General features: G+C 40.5%; 1 protein-coding gene across 2 annotated transcripts; it reads left to right on the forward strand.

Annotated features, from left to right (window-relative positions):
• Window positions 1-236: 236 nt before the first annotated feature.
• Window positions 237-19,610, forward strand: TRA2B (transformer 2 beta homolog). 2 transcript variants are annotated; one of them, XM_084801913.1, is made up of 9 exons: window positions 237-449; window positions 11,086-11,219; window positions 12,281-12,443; window positions 13,778-13,966; window positions 15,644-15,759; window positions 16,858-16,941; window positions 17,434-17,493; window positions 18,309-18,379; window positions 18,634-19,610. In XM_084801913.1, exons 1-9 carry the CDS (start codon window positions 414-416, stop codon window positions 18,642-18,644), a joined length of 864 nt encoding a protein of 287 aa, XP_084658039.1. In that variant the 5' UTR covers window positions 237-413; the 3' UTR covers window positions 18,645-19,610. The 2 variants fall into 2 exon arrangements, with proteins under 2 accessions (XP_084658039.1, XP_084658038.1); XM_084801912.1 differs by having other exon boundaries at window positions 238-449; window positions 18,306-18,379.
• The last annotated feature ends 869 nt before the right edge of the window (window positions 19,611-20,479 follow it).

Below are 20,479 nucleotides of genomic sequence, written 5' to 3' on the forward strand. Positions count from 1 at the left end.
CGCGCGAACAGACAAACATTTTCCCGCCACGCGCCGGACGAGGCGGGCACCAGGGGCAAGCCAGCGCAAGGCGGGGTGGTAGACGTCACGTCCGGTTTGGCGGGTGGCGGGATGGGGGTGAGGGTGGGGCAGGAAAGCGTCTCTGCCGGAGAAAAGCAGATCAGAGGCCCCCGCGAAGTAGGCGGGGCCAGGAAAGCGCGCCTTCTGGGGGAGTGGGCGGGGCCAGGTTAAAGTGCGTGGCGTCACATCCGGCAGCGTTAGACCGGTGCGGAGGCGGTGCGGAGCGCGTCGGCTCAGGGCAACTCTGAGAAGTGTGGCGTCGCGCGAGGCCCCGGCGGAGCCTCTGTAAGGGAAGGCGGGGAGCGTGACAGCTTCAGTCCAGGCCGGCAAGCGGTGACAGCAGCTCGGAGACAATGAGCGACAGCGGCGAGCAGAACTACGGCGAGCGGGTACGCGCGGGGGGCGCGGGCGGCCGCGGTCCCACCTGGCTTCTCTTTCTAGGCCTCCCGAGCCGAGCCGGGCCGGGCGGCGGGAGTCTGTGCTCGGAAGTCCGACGCCGACGGGGAGACGCGGCGCCGAAGGGCCCGGTGGACGCCGCCAGCGGCGGCGGCGGGCAGTGCGCCTCGTGCCCGGGACGACCGCTTTTATTTTTTTTTCCTTAATGTCTTTTTTTATTTATTTTTTTGGTTTTGTTTGTTTTCCGTTACGGGGGTGGGGTGGGGAAGGGATTAAAAATGGCCGCGGCGTCTCCTCGGCGTTGGGGGAGGGGAACGGTATCTCGTTTCGCCGTTGCTCTCCTGCGAAGCCGCGCCGCAGCCATCTTGGGCTCGCGCGCGGGCCGGGCGCGCTGCCAGAGGCACAAAATGGCGGAGCCGCCCGGGTCCCTGCTGCCTTCTCTTCCCTCTCCGGGGGGCGGGGAGACGCACCGTGGAGCGGAGAGAGGCCACGTGGGGCCCCGGGGCTTGGGTCATCGGTCGATGGAGGGCGCTTCTCGTCCTTGGGAAGGACAGTTGGAGAGTGCGCTTGGAGCCTCTCTGGAAGCAGCCGAGGGAAATTGGGGGGGGCTTTGTGCTGGCTCTTTTTTTCCCCCCTTCATTGTTGGGGTTCTTAATGGAACAGAACACTAAGTCGTTAGGGTTGTATGGATTGTCACCCCCCCCACCCCCACCCCTTCCGGGGAATCATGGAGCAGAGAAGTCGGTGGCGACACATTAAGGCGCCATTAACTCGGGAGTCAGCGTGTTTTTATTTTTCAACCTTTTTTTTTTTTTAATCTCCGGATGATGAAATTTGGAGGTGGTTGATTGGATTACATATAACGGACCTAAATTAAACCCAGTCCCAAAGCCTAACGAATTAAAGCGAGTGTGGCGTGGCTGTAGAGTATTTAGGTTAAACTGTCACGTGAAGACATGGAAAGTATAAGGCTTAGTCAACAAGTAATTGCAGTTTGAAAACTGCTTAGAAGCATTATGAGAATTGTTTTACGCCTCAGGACTTAATTTTTGTTTTCACAAGAAGTTCACAAACTTGCCAGGACATCATAGTTTACTTTGATAGTCAAATAAGTATGTTAGTAAAATTCAAAAGGCCTTTGACAGCTAGGCAGAATATTGTGGGGCTCTGCCATGTTGAACTTGGAACCAAATCAGAATAATTTGAGCTGATCAGGATTTTACAGATAGAGATGAGTTTCTTATTCCAAGGTAAATTTAAAATTCGGCGTCAACCTTTGTGAGCCTTGTCATTTTAAAGCTTTTCTAAGGAAAGAAACCGATTGGGTGCTCACAAGTGGGCCAGAGAATTTTTGGTTTCGTGACAATGAGGATGGAATCTAGCCTCAGGCAACCGTTTTGGAGGTTACTCCAGGAGAAAACAATTGAAGGAAAGTAGGTGCCATTTTGAAAGAGCTGAGAAATTGTTAGTTACCCCTGTTAATTTGAGGTATTGTTTCTATTTCAACTAGTAAGGTGTCCCTCCTGGTGTTTTTGAATATTTGTTTGAGGTAGGGTTACCTTGGCTGACCTGGAACTTGGTATGTCACCAGGCTAGTCTTTCACCATAGGCATCTGCCTGCCTTTGCTTCCCTAGTGCTGGGGTTTAAGGTGTGAACCACCATACCCCTCAGTCCTGGCTACTTAATTCAAGAGAAAAGTATTTGTTGCAGTGGGGAGGGGGTTGAGACAGGGTTTCTCTTCTGGTCCTTGAACTGTCCTGAACTCACAGGGATTGCCTGCCCCAGCCTCCTGAGTGCTGGGATTAAAGGCATATGTCACCATGCCCGGCTGAAAAAAGTATTAAAGATGGACTTTCTGGTCTGGTTATAAACTGGGAAGCTGTGGAACGCACCTCAATTTTTTTTTTTTTTTTTTTTTTGAGACAGGGTTTCTCTGTGTAGCCTTGGCTGTCCTGGAATCACTCTGGCCTCGAACTCACAGCCATCCACCTGCCTCTGCCTCCCGAGTGCTGGGATTAAAGGTGTGTGCCACCACACCCGGCCCCCTCCTCAAAATTTTATTTATTATTATTATTATTATTTTGTTTTTGTTTCCTTGCCGCCCTGGCTGTCCTGGAACTGGCTGTGTAGACCAGGCTGTCCTCAACTTCCAGAGATCCTGCCTCTGCCTCCCAAGTGCTGGGATTAAAGGGGTGTACCACCAGGGTGGCCTAATAATTTTTGTTTTGTTTTGTTGTTAGAAACCAGGGTTTCTCTGTGTAGCTCTGGCTGTCCTGGAAACTAGCATTGCATTTCTAGGCTGGCTGGCTGGCCTCCAACTCAAGAGATCCTCCTGTCTTTGCCTTTTGAGTGATTAAAGGTGTTTGCCATCACCTTGACGCTAAGCTTGCCTTTTTTTAAAAAAAAAGCATCCTGTGTGCCTTATCCCTAAGTTTGTGTGGCCCATGTATATATACAGTTGTTTCCACAGATGCTTAAAGGGGCTGTGTGTCCCTGCGTGTTAGGAAGCCAACCTCTGTTCTTAAGAGCACTAGTTGCTCTTAACTGTTGAGCCAGTTCTCCAGCCCTATACCTACATATTCTTGCTTGGTGATTTTTGCTTTCCAGTCGGATGATTAGAAAACTGAAATGCTTGAATCTCTCAAGAAGGCTTGCCAAAACAAAGTTCAGAGACAAAGTTTAAAAATATTTAAGGGTAAGCAAGGCAGTATATTACAGGTTTGTTAATCTTAGATACTTGTCCTGGATAGGACCTCCAGGAAGGCTCCACTTAGTCTATTACAAGGTATTCATGGGGTGCCCCAAGGGTAAAGCCCGCCAAGACTGCTTCTACATGTGACCAAAGCTTAATCTTTCCCACACCCAGAGTTTAAGATACTCTGGTGAATTAGGTAGCAAGACTAAACACTTTCCCCCAAAGGAATAAGGGGTATAGTTTAAGGACTGGTTGTGCTTGCCTGCCACATAGCCTTACACACAAACATTATACAAGGTACCCCAAGCCCCCCCCCCCCCCGTATTTTATTTTCAGACGTAAGTGCAAAGTAGATTGGCCAGATCGAATTGGTTTAACTTCCCTTTTACATGTGTGTAAAAATTATGTGTTCAAAGTAATAGTCTTGGATATGCCTGGTATAACCAACCATCTCTGGAACCTGAAAACGAGTTTCATTGACTTCTGTGCCCTTAAACACATGAACTCTTGGAGTTGATTGATGTACATTGGATAAGTTGTTGTTACCTGGAATCTCAGCCATCACTTGCCTCACATGGACATTTCCACTCTTCAGGATTCCCTCAAACCCCTTAGTCTTCAAAGCTGTTTTCTAAGCAGACTGTAATTGAGTGTGAAGTAAATCGTGTTAGGTTGGCCACAGAATTTATTGGATGCATGGTAGCATTTAGCTCTATTGCAGCACATGTTCTTATCCTTTGCTATCTGTAGGATTTATTGGCTTTTTTTGTGAGGGCAGTTGGCCCATTTTAAAGTTGGTCTGATAAAATTTCTTGTTTCTTCTAGTACTTGTCAAAAATTACTCATTTTGTAAAGCACTTTGTCTTTGAGGGGAAAAAACACTGCCACTCTTTAGAAGTGTAAGGTAATTTTGGGGTTAATATTTGAGACCCCAATAGTTCAAGTATAGGGTGATAGACTTAAGCATTTTGATTGTCTATTTAACTTAATTCTAACCTCTTTGAGAATATGCAGGTGAGTCTTTATAGGAAGAACCTAAGGATTGTACAAGCTAGATAATTCCAAAGTTTTTGTTAGGCTATTTTATGACTAATAGCAGCCTGGAGGTTAAAGAAAAGCTTGGAGTTAGCAAATACTGTGGTAGAATAGGAGCTGCTTCCTTAGAAACATGTTGTGTTTGGAACATAACACTTAACTGTCTGAATCTGAAGGAGTAAGAGTAAGCCTGTGGATACTACCCATCAGATTGCCTTCAGATTCTGCAGGTTTTCTCTTCTGTTTAGTCCTGTGAGGATGCCTTTTGTGTATTCCGTGTTTTTATCCCCTAACAATTTTTTTTAAACTAAAACTTGTATTTCTAAAATAATCATAGCCTTCACATAGTCTTCCTTAACAAAGGTTGAATTAGTGCCAAATTTAAGAAAATTGTTTGCATATTTTTCATCACTAACTAGACAGGTTAGGTATAAGTGTTGAAACTGTTGAATCATTTTCTTTGGCTTAAATAAGAATGCTTATTGTGGATATTGCCAAAATAGAATGTGGTATTGAAGGTGAAGTAACATGATTTAATAAGGTAAGTACTACTGGTTTTGTTGAAAGTTTGGAAGAGGAATCCAGATACTGAAAGATGTGATAATGGAATTTGTCTTGTTTGTATAGGCTTTTTTCCTTTTCTCTTTAGTAAAAACCCCAGGCCTAAATGATAAACAAAAGTACTTTAAAATTTGACTCAGTCAATGATAGAGCTGTATAGTGTATGTGTCCAGCATTGTTTTGTTGATCAGTATTTATATGTAGCTATTTTCTAATAAGGTATGGTGATTGCTTTAGGAATTAGTGCTTTTACACAGGTCACTATTGTAGGATGTGGGCCATTTAAAATTAGGTGTTGCCATCATTGTCTTTTAAGTTTCAGGTCAGAATTGACTGCAGCAAATTATAGTCCCCAAATCATTGCATTGAATTGGGTTTTGGAGGCTATTTTCAGGTTAGTTATTGGCATAGATGTTCATGTGATGGTGTGGATGGAAGCTTCTGCATTAGGGATAGTAGACCAGAACTTTCAAACCCAAAAGCATATGTACGTGTGCTTTTGATGGAACGTAGTTAATGGAAGTTTAAGGTTTGATATTTTTTGTGAATTTATAAAAAGCACATAGTTAACAGCTGGTATAGGTATGTCAGGTCTTTTTTTCCCCCTCTTATTTTATTTTTTAACAAACTAAGCATTTGATGATTTTTCTCCATCTTTCTAATAGTTGCAGGAAAAAAGTAGAGGGCACAGGTCTATTGCTTTGGGGGGAGGAGCAGTTTATCTGAAGCTGTACAGTGACTTTGAGGCCACTCTGGGCTTCATGAGACTGTCTCCAAAATAAAGCCCTTCGTCCATTTTAGTGTTGATCTTTCCTTTCTCTAGCAGATACAATTTTTCTTTGCTTGTCTCATTTCAGTAATGTGTTTTTCTAAGTAGGATCCTTTCTCAGTCAAATGTGTGTTAACCCAATAGTTGATCTTGTAGTTTTATGAAGTGGCCGTTTGAGTTTTAGCTGAGTTCAAATAATCCTAAGTACAAATATTGTTTAGCAATCATTTTGTTCTTAGAGTATAGGAGAAGGAAGACTTGGAAAGTGGTAATGAACCAATACCAAAGTGGCCTCAATGTTGAAAAGTCATGATAACCTAGTTTTTAGTATCTTCTGAATCAAAGCCCTGTATATGTACATAAATAACCTTTAGGGAGGCCAGGCATTAAGGAAATGCTTGGGCATTCTGATTCCATGATTACATTTGTGATACCAGTAAGCATTCCCCATTGCATTTTAGTGATGGATATTACAAGAAAACCAATTATTGTGACTCCCTTAAAAGGCCATTAAAATGTTTCTAGATAAAACAATTGATAATTAGGCTTTTTCTTGATAAGAAATGATACCACTATAGCCATAGTTGTCTATACCAAGAGTTTTAAAGACTTGACTTTTTTTTTTAACCAGAAGAAATGTAGGAGGAAATAAGACAGTATGCATACAGAAAGACGTAGAAGGGTAACAAAACTAGACTGTTTTACATGGGCAGTATTTTGCTTAGTGTTCCAACAGTGTTTCAGTGTTGTATTAAAATTCACCAATCGCTAAAGTGGACCTTTTTAATAATTTGAGAAGGTTAACTATAATTTTCTCATAATTAGCCACCTTTCGAGTAGGACCTCTGCTTTGGACACCCAGAAGACTTTTGTTGGTAGAGGGGAAACTTACCACAGAATTCTTTGGGCATAACTGTTGGAATCAAGTTTGCTCTGCTTTTCTTTATACCTGCTGGCATGTAGGAGTTGATTAACTATTTTTAGTATCAGAATTTTAGTTTAGTAATTAAACGATTCTTAGAATATAGTTTCGCTAGTGCAGCTTTCCCAAGGGTGGGCTGGAGAGATCCAAATTGTCAGGTTTGCTGACATTGTCTAGCAATGCTCTTTTTAAATACACAATAATATGGCATTAAAAGCTTTTACTTATCTTACCTACCCAAGTCACAGTATTGTAAATCTCTTCAACCCCAGCCTTTGTCATTATTGTGCAGATGATTTGTCCGTGCTTTTCTTTCTTGCACTTTTGTATTTAAATGTGTCACTTTTTGACTAGAGATGTGCTTTTGACACGTAGCATTTTCTCTTGAATACAATAAGAAGTGTGAAATGTGATTAACAGTTTGTAAAAATGTTAAATGAACAGTAAATGTTCAGTGGCGCACTTCACATTCATATTAAGCATGATAAATTTACTTGGAGTAGACAAATGATTACCATATACCAACAGGAAACTATGTAGTTTCAGTTTTTTGAGCTGCATAATCTAGTATTTTTTAAATCCAAAACGACAAAAAGGGATTTTTTTTCTAGTTTCAGTTTTGGCACTGGATTTTATCCTGGAGTTTTAAAATATTCTTCATCCTGTTCTTTTTCTATTAAGGTTAATGTTGAAGAAGGAAAATGCGGAAGTCGTCATTTGACAAGTTTTATAAATGAGTATTTGAAGCTCAGGAATAAGTGAAGCTGAAATTTGAAAAAATAAAAGAAAGAATGCATGCTAATTATCAGACCAGAAGTCCCACTTGTAGAATATTGAGCAATTTGTGTGAAGTGGGGAAGATGAAAGAAGTCAGAATTTGAAACGGAAGAATGAAGAAAAGAAATAAAAATGAAGTTAAGATAAGAAGTAATCTGGAATCAGAAAGCACTACGCTAAGTAATTACTAGTCTGTTTATGTGTCCCTGTATATTTTGCTAAACATGCATGCATTATTTGTTTAATAGAAGAAAATATATACAGGGTAAAGAAGTGACTTCCAAGGGAATCGTTTAAATTAGGTAATAATTCTAATTTTAACTGCTTAGTCAAATGCTGGAAATACAATTCTTAAAAATAACTTTGTAGTCGAATAGAAGGCAGCAGTGTGCTATCCTGGGTAATTGGCCTCCCATTTTCCCATAAGCTTTTCATTAATTATACTCTGCTGGTTCTGGGGCCTGAGTGAGTATGATTTGGAACTGGTGGTATGTTATGTTACTTAATGACAACCAATAGTTGTCTTCTCCATGTAGAATATTAAAAATTATCATCTTAAAGCGATGGCAACTTTAAATATTTTCTGGGTGTCGTCAGGTCTTTTAGAGCTATTGAAGAAAATGACTTAAATGACCTCAAAGGGTGCATATTTTTGTTGGTGTGCTTTAGCCTCATAGTGTTTTTTACATTATTTCTGTATCTTGCAAAGAGAATTCAGTGCTCACTTACAGGAGACAGTAATCAAGAATAATTTTAGTTTTGAAGTTTCCCAGCTACTTTTGGTTTTTCTCTTTGGATCTTACAGTGCCTTCTATGAACTGTTTAGGATGCTTTTAAGTCCTGTTCACAGAGAACAATTAAAATTAGAGGGCCAAAATGGGGGTTGAAATCAAGGATGATTACCTTGTCAAAGAATCATAGAAAGCATTTAACTTATGACATTGAGTTGGTGAGACTTAAACAACATAGTACATGTACTGATGTTTTTTAGGGTTAGGGTGCCTAACTCAAACCTAAGAGCTCCTCAGTGCTGGGTGTTAGGAGTTGCTATAGAGAGGTTTTGTACTTCTGGGCTGTTGTTCTCAATATAGGAGGAGCTACACACTGCTTAATTTTGTTTTTAAACTAGACCTGTTCTTTACAGGTTGCACGTTAATTAAAATGATGAGTAAGATTTATTTGACAGAAAATTTTCTGGGGATTTCTGGCATTGTTTATTTATGCCTTTAAGTTCATGATCCTTTATCTTTTGGCATTGGCCATCCAGTTATTTTTTGGTAGCATTTCTGGAGTTTTATATGGCTTTCTCACTTGGAGTGGAATTTGAAGTGTTAAGTGTAAAGTCTTTTCCTGGCTGGTTGTATAGAGTCCTTTGTGAATTAAGGTTGAAGATGAGTGTAGAGCTTTGGATTTAACTAATTACTGAGTGTCTCATTTCCTCACACAAAATCCTTCAGTTAAAGCTGGTCCACATAACTGGAAGGATTTAGCCCTGACTTCAGAGTTTAGAGATAGTTTTTTGTTTTCCCTGATAGCCCAACAATGTGGCAATATAGAGACAAGTGGAATTTTTTGGTATTCTGGTGCTTCCCCTGGTTTCTGATCTAAGAAGTGGCTTTTAAAGGATATATGTGGCATAGCCTATTAGATTTAGAGGCTGAGTGGAGTCTTGGAGGCTTTCTAAACCATCTGTTTAGACCCCTTTAGGCTAGAAGAAACTTTTACTAATGCTAATTTTCCAAACTAGAAATTTTGCTTTCCTCTGAGGAGACAGACTGACAAAACATTTCAGTTCGAGGTTAGCTTTTGTTAAAAATGCAGCAACATTCTGAAAAGGGGAATTTTTATTTCCTACCTCTTTGGTCCTAGGCAAATTTGTTAGACAGATTTGTGGAGGTTTTTTCTGTTCTACTTCTTTTTGTTTTTGTTTTTAATGCTATGTGACAGCTGTGTTATGTTTTTTTTCTGGCAAAACACTTCATTTGGTTTCCATTAAAGCTTCTAATTGTTCTTTGAATTGTGTTATAGGATTAGAACAAAGACATTTTTATTAACTAACTTTCTATCTAGCTCTTGTGTTTTCTCTTGTACGTTGGTTTTCCCTATAGTGAAATAGGGCAAAAAGCTACTGTTATTAAGATTTTTTGTTAATCTAAGAAAGTGAGGTAAATTGCCTTCCTGAGTGTTTTGCTTGAACATTGGATACAGAAATCCAGTGGCTAGGTGAGGTGGTCTCCCTCTCCACCAGCAGTACTGAACCTTAAGCTTTATCTTGGTATGAAAGGGGGCTGTTGTTATACAGCTTATTTTTCTTTTTGATTTTTTGAGACAGGCTTCTCTGTGTAGCTTTGGCTGACCTGGAATCCCTTTGTAGACCAGGCAGAGGTGATCCGCCTGCCTCTGCCTCCTGAGTACTCACACAGCTTATTTTTAATCTTTAGCCAGTTATTCCTTGGGGGTGGGAAGAAGTTCTGACAGAGAGGTAAGGCTCACACATCACATCACACCACGTTTTAGTGTGTCATTCAAATATTTTCTAGATTTGGGACCTGGAAAGCTGAGCTCACTCTTCTAGTTCTCTATTTCCCTTTTATTTAAGGACTCCTATATTGTGTACAAAATAACTTAGTGCCCTGGGCATGTAGGAGGGATGTTCTAACTCTATAAATCAGAGAACTCTAGCTTTAGCTTTCTGAGGGTGGCCAGGCCATTCTTCTGTCAATGGAGAGCCATTGTGGTGACTTTATTTGGAAGTGTCTTTAGATTCACGCCCTTGATTGTAGTTTTGCTTTCCCTTTAGTGGTTGTTCTATCTTAAGAACCACTGGCTAGGCCATGCCTTTCATTTTGCCTTAAAATGTTTAGTGAAAGCGTAGCTGTCTGGTGAGTAGTGTCTTCTATGTTTGTTTTTTTAAATGTCTTTGTAGAATTTTTCTAAATCTTTTGCAGTATGTATTTTCTAATTGACACTAGCCTTTGGCTTATAAAGTGATTATCCTTTGCTTGCTCGCTTGCTTGCTTATTTATATTTATTTAGATTTTGTTTCGATAAGTGGCAATTAGTTGGAGTTTTGACAGAAAAACCAAGCGCATGGTATTTGCTTAGGCACCTACAAATTTTTCTTTTGGGCCCATAGACCATGAGCTTCTGATTTTCATCCTTTTTTGAATGTGCCCTATACATATCATTTCTACCTTTTCGCGGTTACTAGTTTTGCTTTGTCTCATCTCAGTTTAGCCAATCAAGCTGTGGGTCTTTGCCACCTTCTCCACTCTGGCAGTTTACTCCCTTTCTGTGTTCTTAGTTCCTTTTTGCCCTTAAGTTTTGAAGAAGGGCCCCACATACATTAAAAACAAGAACTAGGCCAAATTTCCTGTCTATCAGCTAGTTTTTATATTCAGCTAGATTTCACCCTCCCTCAGGGCTTTAAATGTTAGGTTACCCTTACTGCTTTCTCACCCTCACTCAACAAGCCATAACTTGAAGTTTGAGAAACTGTGGGGTTTTGTTTTGATTGCACCTTGACTAGAATAAGCTTCACAGTTAAAGTTCTTTCAAAGTCTATGTAGTCGCATCCCCCAAAATATAATCCTTGGGCAGTTCTTCAACAGTCTGACACCTTTTAAGGGAGTAGAGTTAGGTAATTGTTATCCCTGCTCCAGAAAGGTGGAAGAAAAGAACCATTTGTGATTCATGTCAGTTGAAGCAATGAAACTATTATACCAGGTATACTCAATTCCTGCCCTCACATATGTTTTCTTATCTTTGGAAGAGGATTGCTCTCCTTGGCCGTTTATTTCACAAAGCTTATTTGTTTTTAAAGTTTCCCCCAAAAGTATACAAATTAAAACTTTGACATCTGCATGTAGGAATCCCGTTCTGCTTCCAGAAGTGGAAGTGCACACGGATCGGGGAAATCTGCACGGCATACTCCAGCAAGGTCTCGCTCCAAGGAGGATTCAAGGCGTTCTAGGTCAAAATCAAGGTCCAGATCTGAATCTAGGTAAGAAAGACCATTTTGAGATCTCTTCTGTTAACTCTGCTTTGATACTGGTGTGGTGTAATAAACTAAGGGAGGGGGCTAGAGAGATGGCTCAGGTTAGGAGCACTGACTGATCCTTTAGAGGTCCTGAGTGATCCTTTAGAGGTCCTGAGTTCAATTCCCAACAACCACATGGTGACTCACAACCATCTATAATGTGATCTGATGCTTTCTTCTGGCCTACAGGTGTATATGCAGCCAGAACATTGTATACATGATAAATAAATCTTTTAAAAAATAAACTAAGGAAGGTAGAGGATATAGCCATTCATTTTTTGGTCTATTTAATGTTGGTATTAGAAATGGAGACCGTTGGGGGGGGCTGGAGAGAGGAAATGGAGAACAGAAGACTGAAACTACTAGTTGGGCTCTGTAGTCAGGGTTCAGAGCCTTTTCTCTATTTTTGTGCCCCCCCCCCAAGAAACAAAACAACAGGGTTTCTCTGTGTAGTCCTTGGCTATCCTCACATCAGTCTGCCCGCCTCTGCCTCCCCAGTGCAGGCACCACCACACCCAGCCTTTTGCTGACTTGTACTTAACCCTTTGAACAGTAACTGCTTGCAGCACCAGCACTTCTCTCACTGTGTTATTCAAATGTAAAAACTTGTAGACAGAAGCCATGAAATGATTCTATTAAAAGTAAACAATAGCACTTTGAGAGGTAAAGATGTGCACAAACCAAACTAGAAAAGTGTACCGTGTGGTTCTTTTTTGTGGGGGGAGGAGGAAGGTTGAGACAGGGCCTCTCTGTGTAGCCCTGGCTGTCCTGGACTTGCTTTGTAGACCAGGCTGGCCTCGAACTCAAAGAGATCCACCTGTCTCTCCAGTGCTGGGATTAAAGGGGTGCACCACCACGCCCGGTGTGGCTCAGTTTTTGAAAGAATTTTAATTTCGAGATTTCCCTTTGATATTTTGAAGAAATGTTGAGAGGGAGCCTATTCTGACTTTGGGTGCTTACAAAGTTAGTGATTAGATTGTGGGCGATTCTGTTGATCATGTATTACATCCCATGTTTGACCCTAGGTCTAGATCCAGAAGAAGTTCTAGAAGGCATTATACAAGGTCACGGTCCCGCTCCCGCTCCCATAGACGATCCCGGAGCAGGTCTTACAGCAGGGATTATCGCAGGCGGCACAGCCACAGCCACTCTCCCATGTCTACTCGAAGGCGTCATGTTGGGAACCGGGTAAGATTTCTAAATTGCTATGGGCTGAACCCAGGTTACTATATACAGTAGTCAGGTACTCTGCCTCAGCCTGAAGACTTTTGGACATTGTAGCACCTCATTTGTTTTGGACAGTGGAGTTCTAGCAACTAATTTATTTTATTATTTTTGAGACAGGGTTTCTTTGTGCAGCTTTGATTGTCCTGGACTCACTTTGTAGACCAGGCTGGCCTCGAACTCTCAGAGAACCGCCTGCCTCTGCCTCTTAAGTGCTAGGATTACAGGCGTCTGCCACCACAGCTGACTTCGCAACTAAGTTTATGTTAGGTTGTAATTTCCCTAATAAGTCATGTTATCCCATGTCCCATCCCAATCTCAGGTAAAATTAATGGAACCTTTTGAAATTTCTTGTTGCCGAAATGCTTGTAGTGTAGGGGTAGAATTTATTTTACTGATACTAGCTGTTTCGATAATCTGTTAGACTTTTGTTGGGTTTCATATATTAATATACAATATAGTTCTGATTTTAGCTGTTAAACATTCAAAAGGATTAATGAAAACCGCGTACAAATAACTTAAAAAGTTCAGTAGCATTTGCTTCATCCTTGGTTTGAACACACCCTTACCTCATTCATCTATTAGTAACAACATCTTCTTACGATTTTGTTTTTATTAGGCATACAACATTTTGCCTGTGTGTGCCTGTCTACCAGAAGAGGGCACCAGATACTAGTATAGGTGGTTGTGAGGCACCATGTGGTTGCTGGGAATTGAACTTAGGACCACTGGAAGAGTAGTGCTCTTAACCTGAGCGATCTCTCCGGCCCCTACATTTTAATCTTACTGTGTTTAGCTTATTGCAAATTAAATTCTATAGTATATGTGATTACTCAAATATATAGTTTATTTTGTCCTCTGTAGACCAGACTGGACTCAAACTCAGGAGCATATGCCACAATGTTTTTTGTAAAATACAATGGTGCTTGGTCTGAGTTTTCATTGTTGTGTACTAGTTTGTAATCCTTCCCTTGGCTGCCCTATTATTCACTTTAGATTAAAGATGTTTTTATTGTGTATATAATGTTTTAAGTGCATGTGCACCTGCACGCCAGAAGAGGGCACCAGATCTCATCATAGGTGGTTGTGAGCCACCATGTGGTTGCTAGGAATTGATCTTGGGACCTTTGGAAGAAAAAGCAGTTAGTGCTCTTAGCCTCTGAGCCATCTCTCCAGCCCTTGCTTTGTTTTTTGAGACAGGATTTTTCTGTGTAGACCTGGCTGTCCTTGAACACACATAGCTCTGCCTGCCTTATGTTAGATTTTTAAAGGTTAAAACCTCTATTTCTGTTTTCTAGGCAAACCCTGACCCCAACTGTTGTCTTGGAGTGTTTGGGTTGAGCTTATACACCACAGAAAGAGATCTAAGAGAAGTGTTCTCTAAATATGGCCCCATTGCTGATGTGTCCATTGTGTATGACCAGCAGTCTAGACGGTCAAGAGGATTTGCCTTTGTATATTTTGAAAATGTAGATGATGCCAAGGAAGTAAGTAGATTTTTACTTGTACTTTGAAAACAGTCAACCTTGTTAACTATATTCTGATAACTAGATGATTGGCAAGGCAATTTCTTCTCCTCCTTTCTTCACAGGGTTTCTCTGTGTAGCCCTGGCTGTCCTGGGCTCCCTTTGTAGAGCAGGCTAGCCCCAAACTCACAGTGATCCACCTGCCTCTGCCTCCCAAGTGCTGGGATTAAAGGCATGTGCCTCCACTCCTGGCTGCAATATCTTATTTTTATAGTGTAAATTTAGGATTTAAGACACAACTAACAGTTTGAGTTAAATTTTTGCCTGGAACATGTCGAATTAAGTGATGTTCTAAACTTACTCTTAACAAGTCTGTAAAGAATGAAGTGAACCAGTCTTAATACTTTGAGTACTTAGTACTAGGGTTCTGGCTTTAGCCTAGTAAGTTCTACTACTGACATCTTGAGACATGTTCCAGCACATGACTTGCTGTTCTGTAATGCCTTGCTAATGCGTGAAGTAAACTGTGAAGTTTGGTAAAGAAAGAATACCTGGGCCTATGGGCCCATTCTAAAAGTACATGAGTGAAATTATTTCAGTTTTTGCTGGACTCAGTAGAAAATGAGAATGTGATTATCTGTTCAGAAATATGGTGCTTTAAATTTTAGATCTTAAATTTGTTATGTCTGGCTGTTTCGACTACATGTTTTTGCACTACATGTGCAGTGTCTGTGGAGACCAGAAGAGGGCAGCAGGTGCCCCGAGCCAGCTCTCCTTCCATACCCATTTTACTCTAAAAGGGAAACAGCCAATAACAGGCCCATTGGTTATGTTGACCAGGAATTGAACTTCAGCTAGAATTTTATTCAACGTTCTTCATGAAAATTGGAAGTTCTTAAAAATCTCTTTAAGGAATAATTTTATTTCACTTAAAAAACAATTACAAAAATGGCGTTGAATTTTAAATAGTGTGGTTTTTTTTGTTGTTGTTGTTTTGAGGCAGGGTTTCTCTTTGTGGCCTTGGCTGTCCTGGACTCACTTTGGTAGACCAAGCTGGCCTCAAACTCAGTGTTTCGCCTGCCTTTGCCTCCCAAGTGCTGAGATTAAAAGAGCCTTCTAAGCCAAAAAACAGCCCCAAACTCAAAATCAAAGACAATATGAGTCAACTTTCTCCAGCTTTTGGCTTTCATAACAGGCATTTTGAAACAATATGTGATACCTTGTCTTTGGTTTTCTTATTCCAAACAGCTGTGTCCACGGGAGAGCATTGGGGCTCTGTTCAAGTACTATGCTAGTGCGCTGTATGTGTGAGTAATCCCAGCGCTGAGATGTTAGAGACTAAGGGATTAGCTAAATCCACCTGCATTTGTACTTATGTAAAGCATTTTGTGGGTCATGTAGGTGGATGGTGGTATTCTGTGTACTTTTATTTTTGTGACTACTTTTAGCAGGTAAATTTGTAGTAGAGGAAAGAACCCATTTATAAATTGTGTAGGTTTTTCTTCTGGCCAGCATTAAAATATTGAAAAAAAGCCTGGTCTACAAAGTGAGTCCAGGACAGCCAAGGCTACACAGAGAAACCCTGTCTCCCAAAAAAGAAAAAAAAATAAAGGGAAAGTCCACTGAGTCTTTATTAAAATAGCTGCGAGGTGGACACGTTGTCCAGGATGTTTGTAACAATCTGTTTGCTTTTTAAAGGCGAAGGAACGTGCCAACGGAATGGAGCTTGATGGACGTAGAATTAGGGTCGATTTCTCCATAACAAAAAGGCCCCATACCCCAACACCAGGGATTTATATGGGGAGGCCGACTTAGTAAGTTAAACTTGATTTGTTTGAGGGTGCACGGGCACTTTACATGCTGCGTTTCTTCCTCTCTTGACATCTTTCTAGAAGAAAGTCTTAACTACCATATATATGTACACCCATATGTATGTAAGGTTCAGGCAACAAACTTTGGAGTTCCTTCGTTCCACTTTTACATGGATCTGGAGATCATCTCATTTTCTGCCTTGTTGATGTCCTCTTTCTTTACCCTAGATGTGCCGCCCTCCCATTCTCTTTTCTTCTTTCCCTTTTAAAAATAACGCTGAATCCAGTTAGGACACGAGTGCTGGTTGAGTATATGGGCATCTATTGGGTCTTGGCCAGCCTACCTAGAAAACAGAAATCACCAGCAGCCATTAGCTACAGCTAGTTCTGTGGATAGGTGTTGGTTGGGACTTGGGAGGACCTCCCTCCCCCATGCACGTTGGCATATTAGTTGGTACAGTAACCGCTGTTAACTGTTAGCCTGTGAGTGCAGTGGGTGACTGTACCCACCTAGCTTTAGAATATTTTTATTTCCTGTTTCATGTTGTTTTGAGCCTTGGGAGGGAATAGATGGATACTGGCGTCTCACTTATGATTCGGAAGCACCCTGTAGACACTTTTGTAGAAGACCCTGTGGTGCTAAAAGAAGGGCTTCTCTTAGGTTTGGAGTGCTTTAACTTGTGGGTCCCCACTTAGGTTTTGAGACAGACAATATTTCAATGATTCTAGAGCTTACTGTTTCGCTACAGCCAGCCTCTATGACTTTCCTGTCTCAGCATAATTTCTGTGGGTGCTGACGCCCTATTTAAGACCTTACTTGAGCATCAAACAGCTAACCCATTGAACCATCTCTTTAACCTCTAAATAAAATTATTTTAAAAACTGAGTGTCGGGTGGTCAGCTAACATACTTAAAAGAGGTGTATTAGTAGGCAGCCTTAGCTTTTGTGCAGGAAAACCAAAGATAAATTTGTTTAATCATGTCCATATGGTTGTGTTGTCTTCTGATATCAGGATCTTTTTAAAAATAAAAAAGTTGTGGGCAAAAAAAAAAAAAGAGGGTGATTACTTGATTTATTAAAAGGCACATTGTCATTCACAGTGGCAGCTCCCGCCGCCGGGACTATTACGACAGAGGATATGATCGTGGTTACGATGATCGGGATTATTACAGCAGGTCATACAGGTGAGCCGTGTAGTTGTCAGTCTCCACTTATGGGATCCTAAGACAAACCTAAACTTCTTAAAAGTAAGAAATATCCAGGATTTGGGCTAAAAATTTTATGAGTTATGTCTAATTTAGTGAATTTTAAATTTAAGAACGAAGATTAAACTTGGTGAGCTAATACAGCAATGAAAATTTTGGGCCTGGGCATGGTGGCGCATGCCTTTAATCCCAGCAGAGGTAGGTGAATCGCTGAGTTCTAGGCCATCCTAGTCAGAGAGAGAGAGAGAGAAACTTTTTCTTGGTTCTGGTTCAGTCACCAACTAATATTTTTAAGCCTTCAGTGTAAACTTTTTGTAAAATTAAGTGTGATATGCATGTCTGTCCTTTTCCCTTTTTTTTTTAATGAGGCTTTCGTTTTAATTGTTTATATACTGTTTCCTATAGAAGTGCTTCTTTAAGAGGTGAAATCTAGAATCTTACCAAAACCAATTTGCTGCTTTGTCTTCACAGAGGAGGAGGTGGAGGAGGAGGTGGATGGAGAGCTGCTCAAGACAGGGATCAGATTTACAGGTGTGCCAGGGGGCTTGAAACTTCTGTGTCTTGTTAAAACTCTTGTCTGGTAATTTGGACAACTTTTCTATAAGTGGCATGACAGGGTTTTGTTTTGAGACAGGATATCTGTGTTATCTAGGAACTCACAGATCTGCCTGCCTCTGTTCTGTTCTGTCTCCCAATCAAAGGCTTGCTCTTCCATGCCTTGTCATTTTTTTCTTTTCCTTTTTTTTTTAAAGATTAATTTGTGTATTTTGCCTGCACTTATCTGCCACATTCATGCATGGTATCATTAAAGGCAGAAAAATGCTTCCCATTTTCTGAGCTACCGTGTAGGTGTTGAGTCAAACCTATGTCCTCTGCTAGAGTGGCCAGTGCTCTTAACTGTTAGCCATTTCTGTAGCCGCAGGATTTCTCAATGTTTGTAAAAGTAGTTCTTAGTAAAAGGATTTGTAGACATTGCAAAATACAGGGCTGGAGGGATGACTCAGGTTAAGAGCACCGACTGCTCTTCCAGAGGTCAGTCCTGAGTTCAATTCCCAGCAACCACATGGAGGCTTGCAGCCAGCTATAATGTGATCTAATGTCCTCTTCAGGCCTGCAGGTGCACATGGCAGACAGCACTGTATACATAATAAATCTTTTTTTAAATTGGAAAATATTTGAGCTTAGAGCAAAATACTTTTAATGTTTATTTGGTATTTGAACCTACTATACTGCATTTTAAAGAATGAAACCTTTCATCTTGGGAACCGGCAAAAGTTTGGCCTTGTTTTATTAGCTAGCCCAGCATCACCTAGATGTAGAAACAGTCTTTAATTTCTTTACAGAAGGCGGTCACCTTCTCCTTACTACAGTCGTGGAGGATACAGGTCCCGCTCTAGATCCCGATCCTACTCACCTCGTAAGTTACCTTGATGGGTTTTTATGTCTGATATAATACAATTCGCTGAGTTACAACTTTTAAAAGTAGTTCGCAAGTTCATGCTGTTGTAATTGGCTATGTTTGCACACAGTTTAAACTGTGACACCTGAAAGATTTTATTTCTTTTCATCTAGTATTAATGCTTGAGTGATAATCTTATTCATGGGAGAGGTTTTCAGGTTAAAAAAAAAAAGACAAGTCCCATTTTAATACATGTTTTGTTTTCATTCCAGGTCGCTATTAAAGCATGAAGTTGAAGGCTTTCTGAAACCTGCCATAGAGCTGAGATATTGTTTTGTGGACAATATTTTTTATTGTCTCCTGTTTAAAAAGTGAACAGTGCCTAGTGAAGTTAGGTGACTTTTACACCTTTTATGATGACTACTTTTGGTGGAGTTGAAATGCTGTTTTCATTCTGCATTTGTGTAGTTCGGTGCTTTGTTCAAAGTTAAGTGTTTTCAGAAAAGTATGTTTTGCATGTATTTTTTTACAGTCCAAATTTTGACTGCTGAGAAGTTTCTATTGTACAAAACTTCATTTAAAAGGTTTTTCTACTGAATCCAGGGTATTCTGAAGATCGAAGCCTGTGTGTAAAATGGCAAAAAGCAACAATAAACAAGTTTGATTTTTACTTTTCTTTCTAAATATCAATGCTTAACCAGAACCATTCTTAAGTTATCAGTAAAAAAATTTTAAGATGAAGACAATTTCTTTCCAGAGTCCATGAAACTTGCCATATTCAATATACCTTCAATTAAGTGTTAAAAATATGCTATAACTCTGTGCTGTTAGTATTAGAACAAAAATCTTTCCATGCAGCAAATGCTTAATGCTTACATTAATGTGGATTTGTCAGCCTTTATGTAATCTGTATTATATATAGCAGGGAATAAGAGCTACAGATACATGCCTTTAAAAGGCTGTTACAAGGAGATCATAGTATTTCAACTAGTAATCAGCAAGTGACAATACATTCCACCACAATGTACTCTTGTTCTTCTAGCTTTTAGACTATATGAAAATAACTGGGTGCTTCAAAGTATGGAATGAGAGAAGGGATCACCACACTTGTGTCATGGATGAAACTGAAGACTGCCTGTTCATTTTTTAAATATTATTTTCAGGTCCTTTGCTTACCAAAGGAGGCCCAATTCACTCAAATGTTTTGAGAACTGTTTAAATAAATGCAAAGAGAAAATTGCTGATGCAACTTGGTTTACAAAGAAGTGTTGGTTTTCTTTTAACTATTGTAATTAAAGTCCTGTATTTTAGTGCCTGGTGCAATGCTGTTGTTTCAAGGTCACACACAAATTTCTCAAATATATTAGTCAGATACATACTAGAAATGATGTTTCTCCTTGGAGATGAGGTTGAGTTAAATAATTAGCCTCCTCACGTCTGGATATTTTGCAAAGCATATTTTTTAGTAGCAGTTTCCATTTTAGTCTGTTATGAGCAGGGCTAGCCTAAGGGTATGTGTGGCACTTGGATATTATTTAGTGTGTACACCTTTTTCATAAAGTGCTGCATATTGTGGCGTCCATGTACATAGGAAGTTTGGTTTATATTAACTAGGTACAGTGCCAGCATACAAACCTGTGGGGCCCATTTGTTGCCTTCCAGTTCCCCTAAACCCCCACTACTGTGGGAGTAAACCTAAAACTTCATGCAAGGCAAGCCCTCTGAGCTACAGCCCCAGCCCTATGGTGAGTTGATGACAATAGTACAGGGGACAGTGTTAGAGCAGTCTTACATAAAGAATGCCAAGCATTGTGATGGGGGGATATTAGGAAGTTCCCCTGTAAATCTCACTTAAATAATGAGGACCTCTGGTATTTGGGATGGGGGCGTGTATGTCAGAAAAGTAGTAAGAGTAAAAGGGGGTTTCCTAGACTTCTAATGGGCTCCAGGATCAGAAGTTTCTGGAAAGCTAAACCTAGTATATGTGTCAGAAGCTCTGGGGCTGACGGTCTTTTCTACTATTGCCACCTTGAAGTTGCATTTTGAGAAAAAACCAATTGATAACTTAAACAAGGCATAGGAGCATTGCCTGTATTGAATGGTCACAGAAGAGTAGTT

Source organism: Acomys minous, assembly GCF_964271855.1.
Source record: "Acomys minous genome assembly, chromosome: 11".
NCBI classification, from domain to species: Eukaryota; Metazoa; Chordata; class Mammalia; order Rodentia; family Muridae; genus Acomys; species Acomys minous.

Coding starts and splice junctions, on each gene's coding strand:
- TRA2B (XM_084801912.1), top strand. CDS start 414: ATGAGCGACAGCGGCGAGCAGAACTACGGCGAGCGG. Junction 11,220..12,280: donor AGGTCCAGATCTGAATCTAG/GTAAGAAAGACC, acceptor GTTTGACCCTAG/GTCTAGATCCAGAAGAAGTT. Junction 17,494..18,305: donor GACAGGGATCAGATTTACAG/GTGTGCCAGGGG, acceptor ATTTCTTTACAG/AAGGCGGTCACCTTCTCCTT.